Source organism: Cyprinus carpio, chromosome A16 (genome assembly GCF_018340385.1).
Source record: "Cyprinus carpio isolate SPL01 chromosome A16, ASM1834038v1, whole genome shotgun sequence".
In the NCBI taxonomy this organism is placed as follows: domain Eukaryota; kingdom Metazoa; phylum Chordata; class Actinopteri; order Cypriniformes; family Cyprinidae; genus Cyprinus; species Cyprinus carpio.
In genome coordinates this window covers 9,003,638-9,023,277 of record NC_056587.1, presented here as the reverse complement: position 1 = coordinate 9,023,277, position 19,640 = coordinate 9,003,638, and the positions used below count along the sequence as shown (strand labels likewise).

General features: G+C 36.3%; 1 protein-coding gene across 2 annotated transcripts in view; it reads left to right on the top strand.

Annotated features, from left to right (window-relative positions):
* Positions 1-17,239, top strand: part of LOC109058392 (basal cell adhesion molecule-like) — a 54,850-nt gene extending 37,611 nt beyond the window's left edge. The window contains exons 2-17 of one of the 2 annotated variants that reach the window (XM_042772447.1): positions 48-175; positions 309-522; positions 6,094-6,167; positions 6,317-6,413; positions 6,928-7,110; positions 7,219-7,340; positions 7,435-7,579; positions 8,502-8,617; positions 9,577-9,718; positions 11,921-12,045; positions 12,155-12,296; positions 13,899-13,937; positions 14,424-14,444; positions 14,786-14,924; positions 15,027-15,117; positions 15,549-17,239. In XM_042772447.1, coding sequence (XP_042628381.1) covers positions 48-175; positions 309-522; positions 6,094-6,167; positions 6,317-6,413; positions 6,928-7,110; positions 7,219-7,340; positions 7,435-7,579; positions 8,502-8,617; positions 9,577-9,718; positions 11,921-12,045; positions 12,155-12,296; positions 13,899-13,937; positions 14,424-14,444; positions 14,786-14,924; positions 15,027-15,117; positions 15,549-15,551 — 1,781 coding nt within the window. In that variant the 3' untranslated portion in view covers positions 15,552-17,239. The remainder of the gene's footprint in view (positions 1-47; positions 176-308; positions 523-6,093; positions 6,168-6,316; positions 6,414-6,927; positions 7,111-7,218; positions 7,341-7,434; positions 7,580-8,501; positions 8,618-9,576; positions 9,719-11,920; positions 12,046-12,154; positions 12,297-13,898; positions 13,938-14,423; positions 14,445-14,785; positions 14,925-15,026; positions 15,118-15,548) is intronic. The other variant, XM_042772448.1, reaches the window with a different exon arrangement.
* The last annotated feature ends 2,401 nt before the right edge of the window (positions 17,240-19,640 follow it).

Here is a 19,640-nt window from a genome sequence, read left to right as displayed (position 1 = left end):
CTATCACATATGTAATTTTTTTTGTCTCTTTTCCCTTTTCTTTACAGTATGTCAGGCTTCAGTCATGGTCAAGGTGACCCCAGAGGTGGAAGTGATTAAAGGAGAAACCGTCAAACTGCCTTGCAGCTACACCACCTCTGCACCGGCCTCTCCCATTGTGGTCCAGTGGTTCATTGTAAGCACATAAATGACTTTATATTATAAGAATATACCACTTTTTTCATTTGATATCTTTTTTTTCTTGTTTTGCATTTTTTCCTGTAAAATGCTGTACTACATTTATGTGTATGTGTTTCCATCATCCTCAGGAGGTTGCAGGTGCAAGAAAGCAAATTGCTTACAATTCTTCCCATGGTTTTGGCGTTGATGCAGGCACAGGAATGACAGAACGCTTAACCATGGGAAAGGACTTGTCCCTCACCATCTCCCCAGTCATGGTGGAAGATGACAGAACCTACTTCTGCCAAGTGACCGCAGGACCTTTAGGGTTCTCTGACAATAAAACCCAGGTCAAGGTTTTCTGTAAGTCTGACTGAAAATTAATACATATCATATTTATTCCCTCCTTATTAGCTTACATGTTTCATCTGACCATTTTGTCTACTCCATAAACTAAATGGGACATATGGCCAGCCACTTTTACCCCTATTCATTAGTCTTTGGTGTTGTTTATGAGTTTGCCCTGGGTCAATTATGGCCGTACAGATTGCATTTGACACTATTGATTAATAGAGTGATTGCACTTGTCATGTTTGATGGATGTCATTTTAAGGGTTATGAGAGCTAAAGAGCTCTATGTGCATTAAGCAGTACACTAATGACCACTGACCTGAGAGCAGAGCTTATTTATATATTTATTGGGAGGGGGTTGGGGGCTGTAACTGGGAATTTACAGACAACTGTAAAATTCACAGTAAAAACATTTTCCTAATCAGTATTTAGTTATGTTTTCCAGAAACAATTTTTTTGATCAAATAAATGCAGCCTTAGTGTACTTGTGTGTGTGTGTGATGTATATATTTCTACACACATACATGTACATACATACATACACACACATATCAATTATAGAACATCAACTAGTGAACCTTAAGTTTACTCTAAAAGGTGGTGTAACACTGTATGTACATTATATATTACAAACACAGAGTAATACATGGTGCATTTAAATTATCACGATTTATAGAATATTTAATTTATCACAGTTAAAAGATTATTTTATTATTATTTTAGGTAACACTTTATTTTTATGGTGTCCTTGTTACACGTTACATGTACTTACTATTATAATAACAATTAATTATGCATAATTACTTGCAAGTAACCATAAGTTAAACCCAAATCCTAACCCTAACCTAATAGTAAGTACATGTTGTTAATTTGGTAGCGCCGTTACAAAATGATGGTGCCGCAGATGGCAGCCATGGTTTGTCGGTCCTTGGTACTTGTACTTTTTTTGTTTGTTTGCCTTGTCTTAAGCAATATTTTCCCGATCAGCTTTACTAGGAACAAACTCCTGGACATCAGAAATAACACACCAAATAACTTTCTGCCGACATTTGAGCATTCAGATTCAGTCCTGTTTTATTGGACATTTTAGTCGGAGGAGTTGTGTTCTTATACAAGTGCTCCAGGCGACGCAAGCGAGGGAAGCATGCCAATGTACTCGTTAAATTCCGCCTGCGCTGATTTAGGACGTTGCTGCCGAGCATTCATCTGGCGACTCTCTGCTCCCTAGCAAATAAATCAGATGAACTACTACAACTCACAAGCACAAGCACAAACAAGGGCTTTTTAAACTCCATTGTGCTCTGCTTCACAGAAACCTGGCTGAACGGAGCCATTCCGGACAGTGCGTTACATCTAACGGGCTTCCAGCTGTTCAGAGCAGACCGTGTCACAGAGTCGTTGATTATGTTTTTATATCAATGAAGGCTGGTGTACAGACGTGACAGTTTTAAAGAAGATGTGCTGCCCAAATTTGGAAGCTCTCTTCATCTTTTATTCACCGCGGGAGTTTTCTACATTTATTCTGGTAAGTGTATACATTCCTCCTGACGCGCGTGTCAGAACTGTTGGCCAATCAGATCACACACACAGAACAACATTATCCAGACTTTTTCATTATCGTTCTCTGTGATTTTAATAAAGCTAATCACCCATGAGCCAACTAAATATAGACAGAACATCACATGCCCCACCAAAGACAACACTCTGTTTTAAAGGATGCATACCACTCTGTCCCCCGAGCAGCGCTGGGATTCTCTGATCACTGTTTGGTTCATCTTCTACCAGCCTACAGGCAGAAACTCAAATCTGCTAAGCCTGTAGTAAAAACTGTAAAGGGATGGACTGCTGAAGCAGAGTAAGATTTACAGACCTGCTTTGAACTTACTGATTGGAGTGTTTTTGAGGCTACAGCTACTGATCTGGATGAGCTTACTGACACCATGACATCCTACATCAGTTTCTGTGAGGACATGTGTGTTCCCACCAGGACTTATTTAACTTTTAACAATGACAAACCTTGGTCCAGTGCAAAACTCAAGCAGCTTCGCCAGGCCAAAGAGGACACCTACAGGAGTGGGGACAAAGACAGGCCAAATACACACTGAATAGGGAAATAAGAGTGGCAAAGTTAAACTACTCTGAAAAGCTAAAAAAAAAAACAGCTTTCAAGTAATGACTCTACATCGATGTGGAAAGTCCTGAAAGCCATCACCAGCTACAGGACCCCATCCCCCAGCACTGAGGCCAATCAACAACTGGCTGAAGACCTGAACGAGTTTTACTGCAGGTTTGAAAAGCTGACACCCCACACCCGCTCTGACCATCTCACAGCACAGCCATCAACCCCCCCCCCCCCCACTGTACCCTCCCCCTCCCTCTCCCCCTATTGTATCTCATCCTGTACTCAAGATCTGTGAAGATGATGTATTCAGAGTCTTCAAGAAGCAGAAGATAAGGAAAGCCAAAGGCCCAGATGGTGTCTCTCCAGCCTGCCTCAAAGCTTGTGCTGTCCAGCTATCATCCATCTTCACAATGATCTTCAACAGATCCCTGGAGCTGTGTGAAGTCCCCTCCTGCTTCAAAAGATCCACCATCATCTCTGTACCCAAGAAACCAAAAATCACAGGACTTAATGACTACAGACCTGTTGCTTTAACATCTGTGGTCATGAAGTCATTTTAAAAGAGACTGGTGTTGGCCTACTTGAAGTACATTACTGGACTCTTGCTGGACCCCCTGCAGTTTGCTTACCGAGCAAACAGGTCTGTGGATGATGCAGTCAATATGGGATTGCACTACATCCTCCAACATCTGGACAAACCAGGGACTTATGCAAGGATCTCGTTTGTGAACTTCAGCTTCGCTTTTAACATCAGCATCCCGGACACCTTTCAGAATAAACTCACACAGCTCTCTGTGCCCACCTCCATCTGTCAGTGGATCACCAGTTTCCTGACAGACAGGCAGCAGCTAGTGAGGCTAGGAAAACTCACATCCAACACCCGCACCATCAGCACCGGAGCTCCTCAGGTATGTGTTCTCTCCCCACTGCTCTTCTCCCTCTACACAAATACCTGCACCTCTAAAGACCCCTCTGTCAAGCTCCTGAAGTTTGCAGACAACACCACAGTCATCGGCCTCATCCAGGACAGAGACGAGTATGCTTACAGACAGGAGGTTGAGCAGCTGCTGTCTGGTGCAGTCACAGCAACCTGGAGCTTAACACGCTCAAAAGTGTGGAGATGATGGTGGACTTCAGGGAAAACCCTTCTGCTCTCCCCCCCTTGACATCATGGACAGCACTGTGGCTGCAATGGAGTCATTCAGGTTCCTGGGCACAACCATCTCTCAGGACATTCACATTGACTCCAACTCAAAAAATACCCAGCAGATACTGTACTCCCTTATTCAGCTGAAAAAGTTCAACCTGCCACATGTGCAGATGACACAGTTTTACTCAGCTACTACTGAGTCGGTTCTGTGCTCTTTTATAACTCTCTGGTTTGGGTCAGCCAGCAAATCAGATTTAAGAAGACTGCAACTGACTGTCAGAACTTCAGAAAGGATCATTGGTGTGCACCTGCCCAGTTTTCAGGACTCGTACAACTCCAGAGTGAAGAAACTGGCAGGTAACATCATCACAGACCCCTCTCATCCCAGACACAACCTGTTTACACTTCTCTACTCAGGCTGACGCTATAGATCTCTGTGCACTAGAACATCTAGGCATAAAAACATTTTTTCCCCATGCTATCTCCAGCTTAAACAGCTATCATATGAATCATTACCTGTGTTCTGTAATTCATTTCCATAATTCATTCTACATATTTAATTATTGCCTTTCTCAAGTATTATGTAAATACATATGCATATCTCTTTATTTATACAGTTCTATATAGAGTAAAATTGCACAAATCTGTACATAAATCAATCTACTGTTCCAGATTCATACACATTATTTATTGTTAATTCTTACTATTTAAATGGGTTTTTTTTCTATTCCCATGTCAGATGTGTATGTATGTATGTATGCATGTATGTATGTACCAGGAGCACCTTAAAAAAAAAAAAATCTTCATGTGTTTGCGCACACCTGGCGAATAAAGCTAATTCTGATTCTGATTTTGATTAATTTATATTACTCAGCACTTATATGTATAATTACACTGTTACAAGGACACCTTAAAATAAAGTGTAACCTTATTTTATTATTTTTTATGTCTCTAATTGGCCTGCATTAGATGGTATTGAACTTTCAGCCCCCTGCTAAGCAATTTATAATTTCTTTAGAGACCCTCCCCCAGCTATCGTGATGGGGTCACTGGTGGGGAAACTTTATGAAAAGCTAGACAACTGTTTATGCGTAGGCTCCGTGGTATATAGTGTGTGTGTATACAGATCAGAGAAAACAGCAGAACGGCTTTTTATTCATTTTCCACTCCAGACTGCATGGACCGAGAGAGGCAGTAATGGCTATAATAATTGTGAACGAGAGCAATGGGACTGGAAAACAATGGCATCTCCTCCCTGGAGACAATTGCTGCTGCCTGCTTCGTGGCTAATGGCTACACCAGAGGGACATGTCCTTATGTAGAGAGAGAAAGAGACATCCATCTCCATGCAAACACATGTTCTCTGCTGCTTTTAAAGTGCCTTTTAAACGTATTTTGAGATAGAATAAGACATGAGAGAGATGCTTTGGTGACTGAAAGATCATGCACCAAGAAGAGAGCCTGAAAAACTAAGCACTCTAGGAAGAATGGCATGACTGCTAATGTTATTAAAAATGATTCAGTTTATTTTTGTACCAGATGACAGCTGGGGGCAGTGATACATTGACCTTGCATGTGAATTGGTGGGTGGGGGAGAGGTTGCAGCTTGATTTGAAAAGAGAACTGGTAGTGTCAGTGTTAATGCATCTTAATTTTGGCTTTTTATATATTTAGCTAGTTTCCATTTGCAAATTTATGGGCAAATTCACTAAACAAGTTTTTGCACACAGTATCACAGTGCAAAAACTTGATTCTTATTCACTAACTAGCTGCAATTTGGTTTTAGCCTGCAAAAACATTTAAATTAAGTGAATGTCATTCTTTTCAGCACAAATACACCTTTGCATCCAAATTAGGCTCATTATATTGTGCCTTATTCACTAAATTCAGCACAATTTGCCTGGCACATTTAATGTTACGCTATTACCGCCTACAGACAGCAGGTGGTAAACTGGATTTTATCTAATAGAACTTTCTGTGTATATTTCTATTGATCGTGGCAGAAGTTATTCATAATATAATGATTTAATGATGAAGAGGAGCATTATAACTAGGCATCCTGGGTATAAATCCAGTGTGGTGCAGTCAAGTGTTTTAAAAGAGCCAGTTATCCACTGTCATAATTCTTTCAGTGAATTTCCCCCAAAATGTATTCATATTTGAATGTGTTCATATTTGTCAATAAAGCTCTTCCTGATTCTGATTCTGATATTTATATGGCCAATTACAGTGGGTGTATGCATGTAATATTTTTAGGAAACATCTCTGGCTCGATTTAAATTATTATTAAACTTCTCTTTTCCTATCACAGTTCCTCCAGAGAAGCCAGTGGTCACAGGAAATAATCAGGCTATCAGTGTCAGTGATGCTGAAATCTTCTCTGAAGTAAGTCTCACGTAAATGTTTATAGCTGTTTATGGTCACTGTGAGCATTTAAATGTAAATTTATTTTGTGTAAGGTTACAATGACTTAAAGAAGTTTGTCAGAAATCTTGTAACAGCATGTCACATTTTTGTGTGGTATGTTTGTTTAGGCGGCCAAGTGCATCAGCAGGAACGGTTTCCCTCAGCCTCGTATTATCTGGTTTAAAGATGCCACCCCTCTGCCTGAAGTAAAGGACCAAAAGGAAAGTACGTGAAGAACAAAAAAATTCATCATAATTATAAATTCACATATACCTAAAAAATCATCATCACACCTATAGAAACCCTAAAATAACAAAAAAAATAATAATAATAATAAAAACACATTTATAATAATAATAATAATAATAATAATAATAATAAAAATGAAATAATTTTTTTAGCAAAGGTGCATTAAATTGATAAAAAATTGACCGTGAAAATATTTACATTATATTATATATATATATATATATATATATATATATATATATATATATATATATATAAATAATAATTCAGTTTAAAATAAAACTGCTCTTTTTATTAATCAAAACAATCCTGGAAAGTCCCCCTAAATACTGAAGTGATTCAAAATCATTAAATACCTTTCAGAATAGATATATATACTGTATAATGTTTTTTTTTTAATTAGCATAGTAGGATTCCACTACTCCTCACAGACTTCTAGACATCTTACAGTGAAGTTAATCTCTCTCTCTAATGTCTCACTCTTTCTCAGAAACTTATATGATACCTAGTGTGGTGAAGGAAGCCTCAGGCCTGTACACCATGACCAGCACACTGTTCATGCATCCGGTTAAAGCCGATGCTAAATCAGTCTTCCACTGCACAGTGGAGTACAGCATGCCAAACAAACAGATCAAACAGGAGAGCTCCGATGAATTCAGCCTCTCGTTACTCTGTGAGTCCGACGTGCACACACTCACAATTAACCTGTAACCCCTGCCGTGTGTTTCAACTGTACACTCATTTACCTCAAGCTCCTCAACCTGTGCTTTCCTCCAATCAGATCCAACAGAAAATGTGTTCTTCCAACTGAAGAATCAGGGGCCAGTCAAAGAGGGTGATGATGTGCTGATGAAGTGTGAGACTGATGGAAACCCTCAGCCAGAGTTTGATTTTTTCAAAGAGGTGAGAGACCATCTATGCCAAATCACAACCAAATAATCTGGTAGTGGTTTGTCTAGATTATTCTCACTCACATATTTACTTACTCACTCGTAAGGAGAAAGAACTGCGAGGATTGAAAGGAATGTTAGAAGTGAAGAACGTCTCACGAAAGGATGCTGGAATCTATAAGTGTGAGGCTATGGACTTTGATGCCTTGGATGGTGTCGAACTTATCAAAACTCTAAACTTGAGTGTACACTGTAAGTATCAATCCCAGATGTTATAATAAATACAATAAACCGAATGAGTTATTAAATGACACACATAACTGATCCTTTGTTGCACTCCTTCATAACCACTGCTAATTTAGACAAGCTTTACAGACCATTGCACTGGAATGAAAAAGAGATTTGCATTAACAGCGTGATTAATTACTGTGGCGAGGGCAAAAATAGAGGCAAATGCTTCTCTTTAGTCTTCTTTTTTGTGTTATTTAGACACTATTATAGTATTTATTAATATTTTAAATTAGATTTTATTTTTTATTTTAGTTCTACTTAAAATTATAATAAAAATAATAAAAATATAAAAATAAAATTTTTTATAAAAAAATTCCTTTTATAGCTCATTTATTTTATTTCACTTTCAGTTTAATAATTTTAGTACTTAAACTTATTTTATTTCACTTAGTTGCCAAGGTAACATTTCTAATTTTAGTTTACATTTTTTTATCAAGTATTTATATTTTATTTTATTTTAGCTTCATTTCGAAAATGATTTTTACTAGCTTCAGTTTAAACTAACAATAACACCTCTGCTTCCCATCATCAACTGAAAAGAGAAGAGTATCATTTGAAAGTAATTACATTTAAACAACTGTTCCTAATGTTTCTGTAACACATTCACTCTAGTACTGTAAACTCATGAGTTACTTCCAACACTACAGTGACCTCAGTCAATATGTCAATTCAATTATGTTAAGCTAGTAACATTACTTTTTAACTTAGAGCAACAGTTGCTAAGTTAGGATGTTCAGTAATGTTTTAGGGTGGGGTTTAGCATCAAGGATCAGTTATTATGATATAAACTTTATTGTCAGACAAAGTCTGAAATTATATCATTAAGTTCAGGTTTAATTGATCACCACTCTTAGCTATATTCATTCTTTTGTCGCTCTGTCAGATCTTGACCCTGTGGCAGTGACTCCAGAAGGCCCATTGTTTGCTGCTAAAGGAAATACTGTGGAGCTTCAGTGTAGGACAAAGTCCTCTGATGAATTCACCCTGAAGTGGAAAAAGGCACGTATCGATTTCAACAAGCCAATTTTTCCTCACTTTTTCCTCTATTGTGATGTTTCTCTCGCTGATGTTTATTGTTTTCTTTCTGAATAATGTTCTTTTAGTTCTAATGGTGCTACGCTGTGTCTACCTTTGTAGTTTTCAGTGTTTTTTTTGTCATTTTGGCAGATAGTTCTTCAAAAACTGAATATTCTAATTACTTTCTAGTCAATCCAAACCCATAGGACTTAGGTTAAGCTTTGAAACACAAATTAAGGCATTTTTAATGAATTCTGAGAGATTTCTGTCCCTCTATTGAAAGTCCAGGTAACCAATGTCTAATAAGGCCATAAAGTCTTTGTAAAATGAATCCAAATGAATCAAGTGGTTTAATCCAAGTCTTGTGATGAGATATGATTACTTAATATGATGAACAGATTTAATTTATTCTTCTATTCACATATAAACACATACAGAGCATGTCACATATGGTAAACACAAAAGATTGGGTCTTGTGCATCATAAACTAACAAACAAACCTCATTGGTTCTTGTGGATCATTTTCGTCTTTACCATATGTGACATGCTCCATGTATGTATGTCAATTATTGTTTAGATATAAATAAAAGCCCAAATTACATCTGTTCATCATATAACGCAATCATATCTCTTCACAAGACTTTGATTAAACTGCTACAATGACTTTATGACCTTTTCAGATCTTCAACTTTTTGGTTACCTGGACCTTCAGTGGAGGCACAGAAACCTCTCAGATGTCATATAAAATATCTTAATTTGTGTTAACCGCAGTATAATAGGTTTGGAACGACACAAGTGTGAATAAATGATGACAGAATTTTCATTATTGGGTAAACTATACTTTTAAGTTTTATATGGCTGTACATCTTGTTTTTTGGCTAATATGTTGTACTAGATCTCATTGGACTCAGCATCTCATTTGATCTCACTGTATACCATAGGACTCAAAGGTACTGTCGCAGTCGGGTGGGTTGACTATTGAGTCAGTGACTCTGGCTCATGCTGGTGTGTATTTATGTGTCGGAGCAGTACCTTCAGTGCCAGGTCTCCAAAAACAAGCCAGTGTCACCCTTACCGTCACAGGTACTAAGTGCATACATAGACACGCAGTTTTTATGGTGGTTTATCAGTGCAAAGTGTCAATACAAGCTGTCATCAGTATCAAGGCAGCATGCATTCAGGAGACAGAAGTAAACTATGGGCTGTCAACAAACTGTCAACGTCTGTTGTTATACCAGCTGGTTTCCATAATGTGGATATTATGTTTAGATACGGGTGGGAGTTCAATAGCAAAAGAAAATAGTCTCAGTGAAGTGTATTTCTTCTTAAAATATATATTTTTTTATGCTCAAAGTAACCAATCAAGCAGAATTTTAAGTATATTTAAGTATATATATATCCATATATATATATATATATATATATATATATATATATATATATATATATATATATATATATATATATATATATATATCCATATAAAAATAATGTGATATGAAACAACATTAAACACTTTTAAAGGCAAAACTCGTAGGTTGAGCTGTTAGATTGTCAAATGCTACTGTTACACTACTGTTCAAATGTTTGGGGTCGGTAAGATTTTAAAAAAGTCTCTTATGCTCACCAAGGCTGCATTTATCTAATTCAGAACAGTAAAACACAATATTATAAAATATTATTACAGATTAAAATAACTTTTTTCTATTTTAATGTCATTTTTAAAATGAAAAGCTGAATTTTCAACAGCGATTACACCAGTTTTCAATGTCACATGATCCTTCAGAAATCATTCTAATAAGCTGATTTGGTGCTCAATGCATTTATTTTATGCATCTTTACTGAATAAAAGTATTTATTTCTTACAAAAAAAAAAAAAATGATTGCATCCTTACTGAATAAAAGTATTAATTTCTTAAAAAAATAAATACTGACCCCAAACATTTGAACAGTAGTGTGTATGTTTCTTTAGAGGTCATAAGTCATCTATAATCCTGAAGTCTCTGTTGCAATGGAAATGAGAACAGATGCTGCGTTCACGTTCTCCTCAGAAGTACCTTCTTTTTCAAATCATAATAATGATATGATGTACACTCAAGTGATTTTGAGTCATTTTTTTTAATTTCATATTTATCTCTCTTTTTTAATTCCCGAGAAAGTCAGGAAGCATTTTAGCACTAATGCACCATAATGAAGAGTAAATAATGCACATTAGCTGTGTAACTGATGCAGATCTGCGTGTTTTATCATTCTCGTGCTGCCATGGAGGATGATGGGAAATGTTAATCTGCTTATAAACCAGCTTAATGAGTTGGGTTTCCTTGCAGTAAACAAAATGCTTACAAACTAAATGGCACTGTCAACATTCACATTTACAGCTTATTATAATCCATTACAATTTGCTTCCACCATGCATATTTAATTTATACACCCCTAACTCAGGGTGTTAAAAAAACAAATAAAGTCCCAGACTTTAATTAAGCCGCTTATGTACGTTCAGCTATTCTGAATGAGTAAAGAGTTGTAGTGAGTCTGAGCTACAGTAGCTTAGCTAGCTATTATGGGATGCTGAAGCACTGAATCATGAAAGCCAGTAGAGATGTTTTATAATAAGAAACTACATCAAAAGGAAACAAAATGGTTCTTTTTCCAATTATCATAGACATTTTGCTTCAAATCAAATGTTGTGATTCATCGTTGAGCTGTTTCATTTGGTTGAAGGCAACTTTGCTGAAAAGTCAAAGGGAGATATATTTCCAAGGTCACTAACAATGTGAGAAGTTACTGTTGAACTAATTCCTATAATAAAACTCTAACATAAGCTGTTAAACACTTTGTCACCCTGCAGTATGAGACATATACTGTAACACTAAGCAAGGTCTCATGTATCTTTTCTATGCCATCGGAAAAGCTTTCATTCTACAGCCAATTTCCTGGTTTTGTTCTGTATGCTTTCAATGCATTTAGAGAATTCATGGGTGTAGTTCGCACCTTTTCCTGGTTTCCAAGAAAGGATGGTGAAGCATTTATAATAAGGTCCTTAAAATGTCCTCTAGTACTGAGCACATGGAATATGATGTCATAAGAATATGGTGTTTTAAAGCCATTGACTGAATCCTCAGAAATAGGCAGATGTCAGTTAAGATCGGTTCATAGGTTTAATTTAACTTTGGGAACCATCATTGGCTTACAAAGGTTTCAAGGAATTTACAACTCAAAGAAACATTTAAAGCAAATGAACTCAAAGATGGGATACTAATAATAAACATATGCTTTCATTTTGAGGTAAACCTGAGATTGATGCTTCAGTGAATGGTTTTGTTGATAAGGAAGGAGGGATGGTCACTCTCAACTGCTCTGCTCTTGGTCATCCTGCTCCACAGTTCACTTGGAAACCGTCTGGCAAAGAGGTGTGTGTATGTGCTTCAAATAAATTAGGTTTGAATTTGATCTTTACATCAGAAAACTGTATTGATCATATTTTTGTAATGATATTCATCTGTGTTTGTCTGTGTGTAGTCAGTGACAGTAGTGGGGAATAAGGTGATCAGCACGATCACTCTTGAGGCTTCGGCTGCGGTTCTGAAGGATGGTGTGATTTGTGAAGCAAACAACAGTCTTGGAAAAGACATGAAGAGGTTCCAGGTATCCATCAAATCAGGTTAGTGCATCCTATTCTTACAGACTAAGGCTATATTGGGACTGGAATACTGCACTCTTAAAATTACTGGGTTAAAATTATCTGACAGGTTAACTTGCAGTTTTGTAGTTTGGTACATATAAACCAGCAGCAAGGTTTGCACAAAAAAGCACCCCAGCATATATGATGTATACTGCTTTCTATTTTTTTCAGAACAGTATGTAAATAGGTTTGCAGAATGCAGGGATATACATTTCAGACAGTGCTTCTGTACATTGTCACATGACCTCATTACATTGCATGGTTTATTCAGCCAGTAGCAACCTAATATCTTTGTGTAATGTCTGAATTTTGGCAATAGAAAATTGAGAAGATTTAAAGAATCATGGCTATTGCTTCCAGTTCATTTAATTCACGGAAAACTAATGGTCAAGTGCACAGTGGATTGTGGGATACCATATCTTATGCAGTGTGCAATGGCTGTATGCTGCACATTGTAGAATATTTAATTGTTACACATATACAATCCCAACCCTTTGCCCATAATCCCACCCTCTATATATTATTATTATTATTTATTTATTGGAGGGTAAGATTATGGGCAAAGGGTTGTGACATCAATATCTAGAAACACTATGCTCATGAATATTAATTGATGTGTGCTGATGTTTTTCATGACATTCATGAGCCAAAATACACCTTAAAACTATTTATAAAATGATGACCAGTGCGGATGTGCTTGAGTTGCATATCCTTGTAGACATTTCTTTTAATTTTTTTTTTTAATGTTTTTGAAAGACATCTCTTATGTTCACCAAGGCTGCATATATTTGATAAAAAAAACAAACAAAATAAACAGTAAAATTGTGAAATATTATTTCAATTTAAAATAAGGGATTTCTGTTTTAATATACTTTAAAATGTAATTTATTCCTGCAATGGTAAAGCTGAATTTTCAGCATCCATTTCTCCAGTCTTCAGTGTCACAAAAAAAAAAGGGGGAAGTCATGGCCTAGTGGTTAGCGAGTTTGAGTCCTAACCCTAAGGTTGAGGGTTTGAGTCTCGGGCCGGCAATACCACGACTGAGGTGCCCTTGAGCAAGGCACCGAACTCCGAACTGCTCCCCGGGGCGCCGCAGCATAAATGGCTGCCCACTGCTCCGGGTGTGTGTTCACAGTGTGTGTGTGTTCACTGCTGTGAGTGTGCACTTTGGATGTGTTAAATGAAGAGCACGAATTCTTGGCTGTATGTCACATCACTTTATCCTTCAGAAATGCTCAAGAAACATTACTTATTATCAGTTTTGAAAATGGTTGCAAAAAAGGTTAATATTTAGATTTTTGTGGAAACCTTTTTTTTTCAGGATTTTTTATGAATATAAATTTAAAGAGAACAGCATTTATTTGAAATAGAAAGTTTGTGTAGTCAGTTTAATGCTCATTGCTAAATAAAATAATAAATTTCATAAAAATAAATAAATAAATAAATAAAAATCTGCCCGCCCCCAAACTTTTGAACACAATGTATTTATTCAGATTTACTCAACATATCTTCACAGACACAGATTTACACTCAAAATGTTACCCGTTCATTAAACCTTGTTCTTTTATTTCCTCTGTGCAGATCCAGACAAAGCATCAGATCCCAATGCTGTTAACCGAGGTAGACACTTGACCCAGCTCTCTCTGCTCCTCCTCTCCCTCTCAGGACTCTTTCTTGTATATACTCCGTGATCTAGCTTTCCAGCCCTTTACACTGTATATTATGTACTGTTACCAAACACTGTGTATATTGTATATTGTATTACGTATGTGATCTTTGTATGATGTCCGTCCTCTATTTTGTTGATGCTGCACCTTTAACTTTACCCTCATTTGGGACAATAAAGGATTCTGTTCTATTTTACTTTCCTCTCTTTCCTTCCTCTATGTTTCTGGGTGTCTGTCTCTTAATACTGCCGTTCTTTCCTTTCATCCTTGAGTGTGCTGTCAAGTGTTTAGCTTGTGCGGTCACTTTAGCGTGTGTGTGTTTGTCTTCATCTTGGTGATGGGCCTTGTTGTGTGTGTATGTGGGTTAATGGTAGAGTGTTTTTTCCTATGCGCTGTTCAATGGGACTCAACTTTCTCTTTCCCATAATGCTGCTCAAAGGAAACCCTGTGTTCAAAACAGGTCTGTATAACCCCTGCTGCATAAAACAGTGTGTGTGTGTGTGTGTGTACAGTATGTATGCGATTGTCTGTTTGCTTACAGCTGTGGAATTGCGTGTATGTTTGTATATAGTTTATCAAACTGTGACCTTATTTATCACTGCTTACTTGGGTCTCGCATTTAATGTGACAAAAGAACAATTGCTTATTGTTTTGGTTTACTTCCTCCCCACCCTCCTCAACACGCCCGTTCCCCCTATGTGTTCCACTTTCTCTTCCTGTCCCACCCAAACTCATCACTTCTTTACGCTCGCCATTAACCTTTAACTTCTCACCAGCTCTCTTCTGATTCAATCTTTTCAGCGGAGAAACAGCAAGGAGGTTCGAGCGCGGTCGTGATTGCCGTGGTGGTGTGCGTTCTGTTGCTTCTCCTCATGGTGGCTCTGCTCTTCTTCCTTAGTAAAAAGGGCAAGCTGAGCTGTGGGGAAAAGGACAAGGATGTGTGAGTAGCAAGAACCATGATAACCAATATTTGCACATCATGTTCACATTTCCATATATTAATTTTCTTATATATTCTTTATCTCTCACTTCCTCCTTCCAGGGCATCTGCGGACATGAAAAGTATTGTGGTGATGTCCAGTGAGAAAGGCAATGAAGAAGCTAGTCTGCTAAACAAACCGCATGCAGAACAGGTGAGTTGTCAGAGGCCAAGTTTAGCATGGTGGTCCTGAACTGGTGTTGATTCAAGAGAACACAGTATCAAAATTGGTTACTGTACAACAAGAATGTCCTTAAAATCACAATAAAACTGTCATTCAGTGTAACAGATACATTTATGTAAAAATAAAACAACATACTTATTTTCACCTTGTACTTACTAAACTAAATAAAAGACTAAGTGATCATACTACATTTTATTGTATTTTAAATGATAAAAACTTCTCTAAATGATAGAAAAGTTAAAAGATCGGTAAAGATTTAAAATTACAATTAATTGGTTCTTGAGGCCTGCACTGTGATCCTTAAATAGTCAATAGTCTTTAATCTCAAATATTGTATTACTTTAGGCAGCTAAATTATGGCCAGTAGTATGCATACATTAACAACCTTTACACTTTCACAGTGATAAAAAAGAAGAATAAGAAGAAAAGAGACAAGTAAGAACAAGATCTCCAGGGATTTAGAGGATGGCGGTGGAATTAAGAGTGCTCTGATGGAGGAGAAGAGAAGATGAATTAATTTTAGCTGTACAGTTTTCTTTTTTTTAAAGATTTGGGAGGGGTTCTATGATGTTAAACTGAGGGTGGGTTTCTGTTCGGGAGGGGCAATAAATGTAAATCTGGCATTATTTTGATAAGGGTACATACTATGTCCTAATTGTGTTATCAAGCCAATCTTTGTAGTACAACTCTGTGAAATAGAGTGCGACTTAATGCAGTGTTCTTCTACCCAAAACAAAGCAGAAAACTCACTGTGGACACTAGATGTTACTCTTCATGCTGTGCTGCACCCTGGTTATGTCAATTAGTTCATGTTGTTGAATAGTGCACTACAGCCTCTTTTTGCATTAAAAACTGCAGTTACTGTTTATATTTTTGATAGTGAACTGCAAACATGCCATTACCCTGATTAGTAAACCCTACAGATCACTATACTCTTTGGCCACGATCTGCATGGAGCATATGGATGTGTCATTATACACACTGTTCAGCTGTACATTTAACGCTGGAAAAATAATCAAGCTGTCATTCATATCAGCCTTCATATGGTCAAATATTCATATTTTTGCCTTATATATTACTACTATTACTACAAAAGTGATATTTTAGATCATGCCTACATGTCCCACACCTATATGTTTTAAAGCTAAAACCAAAAGCCAGTGGTGACAGAAAAGAAAGATAGTGTGTAAGAATCCCATTCAAACCATATATCTGAATGCATGGACCCATTTAGCTTAAGTCTGAGAGATGTGGAAGAGTTACTGAACTGACTCAATCATCTCATTTCCTCTGAACTGCACTGAATTCCATATAACAGCCCAAACATGTTTAAAGACTTTCACCTAACTCTGTAATTATTACACATGGGTTAGTAGGGGGACAGGTCAGATCCTTCTTTGTCGTTTAAAATGCCTCCTAACGGGATTAAGCACTCACTAGTATATATAGTCTCAACTCCATTATTCTTTTTGGATAATTAAAGTGCTGAGCGTAATTGGGAATGATCTACTTACTGAGCAGAAATCATAACGAACATACTGTTCCAATATACTAGTCGGTTTTATCTTTTTCCAACACTGTTAACATCACTGTTTTTCATTATTTATATTTATAGAAACATCAAATTAATCACCTTCAGCCTTTTCTTAACAACAGTTTTTGCTATGTGTTAGTTATGTGAAACCCCAAGACTTTATACTTTAAAGTCATAATTCACACAAAAACAAATTCTGTCAGCATTTACTCATCCTCATTATTGTTTTAAACCTAGATGGCTTTCTTTCTTCTGTGGAACACAAAATAAGATATTTTGAACTGTTTTTGTACATAATGGAAGTCAATGGCTCCAAAATCAAACTGGATCCCACTGATTTTCAGTGTAAAACAGAAACACTGAGAATTACATGAGGGTGAGTACATTTTGACACAATTTTCATTTTTGGATGAACTATCGCTTTCAATTCCGAGAGCAAGGAGAAAAACAAGAAAACATTGTAAAAGTTGAGTGCCAGATGTTTTCCACTGTTGTCACAGTGTGATAATCTTTTGTTTTTTATCAATACTGTTATTCATTGCCACTTTCATTTTGTTTTTTTCTTTAAACCAAAAATATGACGTGGTGTAAAAATGATTTCTTTAAGCTTGTATATGACATTACATGTTTCTTTGTTTTCATATATATATATATATATATATATATATATATATATATATATATATATATATATATATATATATATATATATATATATATAATATAATATAAAAATTAATATACACACACACACACAAACATAAATCATGTCTAAATATAAAAATTATGTTTTTGTATCTTACTTAGTAAAAGCACACTGTTGTTCAGGTGGCACAGCTAGAACATTCTAGAATCACTATGTTGTTGGAAAACCCTGTAATTTTTTCCCCTGGGCACTACTGTTAAACAAAGCTGTAAGCCTTGTTATTTGCTTTAAATAACAGATTCACAATCTGCTGTTCTTTGAGTCGAGTCCTCTGGGACAACACACAGGGACAGTTTGTCAAACATTTACTCAATTTCTGAATATGGCCACAGACATTTATACAGTATACATACAGTGTTTCTCTGTACCAACAAAACATTGATTCTAGACTCTCCAGTTAGCAGGTTAGGGGCAATTGGATGAGGGTAAAGAGAGGACAGAGGAGAAATGAGACGTTTAGAGGGTGGGAGAGGGCTTGGTTTGGATATAACATTATCATTTTTTACCTACTGAGTCTTTGTGTTTAGTTGAGAGTATTTTAATGAATCAGTATGTATTAATTGTCTAGCAGAGACATGGAACATGAGCTAAAATATCTCTGAAAATCTCAAACACTGGAAAATGTATGATGGCCAGTTTATAAAGGCCTCTGTTTTAGACTCCTCAGAATATTTTTTTATCTTGATGCTCTTTTTTTTTTTTTTTTTTTTACATTCACTGATTTCTGTTTGCAAAATGTACTCATATGTTCTGTCAATGCTACATGTGATTTACAGTTCTGGTCAATATTTGCATATAAGATATTTGAATCCCCATTTTGTAGAATATTGTGGGGAATTTTTCTTAAGAATACATGTCTTAACTACTGAATGATTTTGGAATTTTGCTCATTTTGCAATAAAAGAAAAGCGCTGTTTTGAATAAAATGTCATACTTTATGGATGTCTGCAAGTGTTTATGCTCTCCAGGTATACTGTATATTTGTGGTACGCATTTGTGAACTTTGTAGCTAGTCTTCTTTTGATTGAAACTGTTTAGAGTTTATACTGCCAAAAGAACAACAAATCCCAAACGGTCTGTTGTTTTGTGTCTAGAATTGCTGTAAGCCTCAGTTAACTTCATAATTTAAATGGCTAAACCACATAAGTATGTTGAACATTGTTACTCACCCTCTTAACATTCATCTTGAATTTCCCTTTGGGGTTTCAGTGTTTGTTCTTTACTGCTAATGACAGTTCTGATTTAATAGGTATTAATCTGTTGGAACCATCAGGTAAGTAGCTATATTATGTAAGATCTTGTTAATTGTTAAATGATGATGCGAAACCCCCGTAAGGGATTTGTACGTGTAAAGACAGTATAATCTTTGAGGACAGATCGCTTCTGATTGAATGACATTTAAGTATGATCATTACATTATGTAATCTGATAGGCGTGGGGTTTGGTTATTTCATCTTTGTGAGAATGAACCGTCATATTTAGTGATATCCTGATATAGGAACCTTGTTGATGACGTGTTCACACTCCTGATTTTCTTTTTCGAGTTGTGGGTTTTTTGTCAGTATATAATTTATGTCATAGAACAAAACATGAAAGTCTCGAATTTCAGCAATGTCAACCACAAAGATTATATTACTTGTAAATAATAATAATAAAAAAGAAAAACCTAAAGGAACCTCTTAAGGATTTTGAGAGTGCCGATTTACGTTACGTATTATAAAATAATATAAACTCAAACTCATTCATTCATTAAAAACATTTATTATTTACTTAGCAATGTCTGTAATGTCTGTATTTTTGTCCTATTTTGCATACTTATACAGTGTTCTATGATTTTTGTAGTATAAGTAGTGTGAGTAGTGTATTCACACACACACAAACACACACACACACAAAAAAAAAAAAAAATACAGATAGTGCACTAAAGGTACCTTTATGATGTACTGTACTTTGTGAACGCTGGGCAATTCCTACACAACCTCAAGATAGCCATGTCTTAAAATGTAGTGTGCTAGCATATTTGGACAGATGACACAGCCAATATGTCATCAAACATTCACCCACAGCCTCATTCATCCTTGCCCCGGACTGCCGGGTGTCAGTCAAGCTGGTGAAATTTGCATGTAAGGGGATCATTTTAAAAATACATAGCCTACTAGACAGCCAGATACACCCTCAGGTGTGATTAACATTATTTGCTTGCACTGTTCACATGAGTTTGAGGAATGAGACAGATGTTAAGAAGCATGTGTG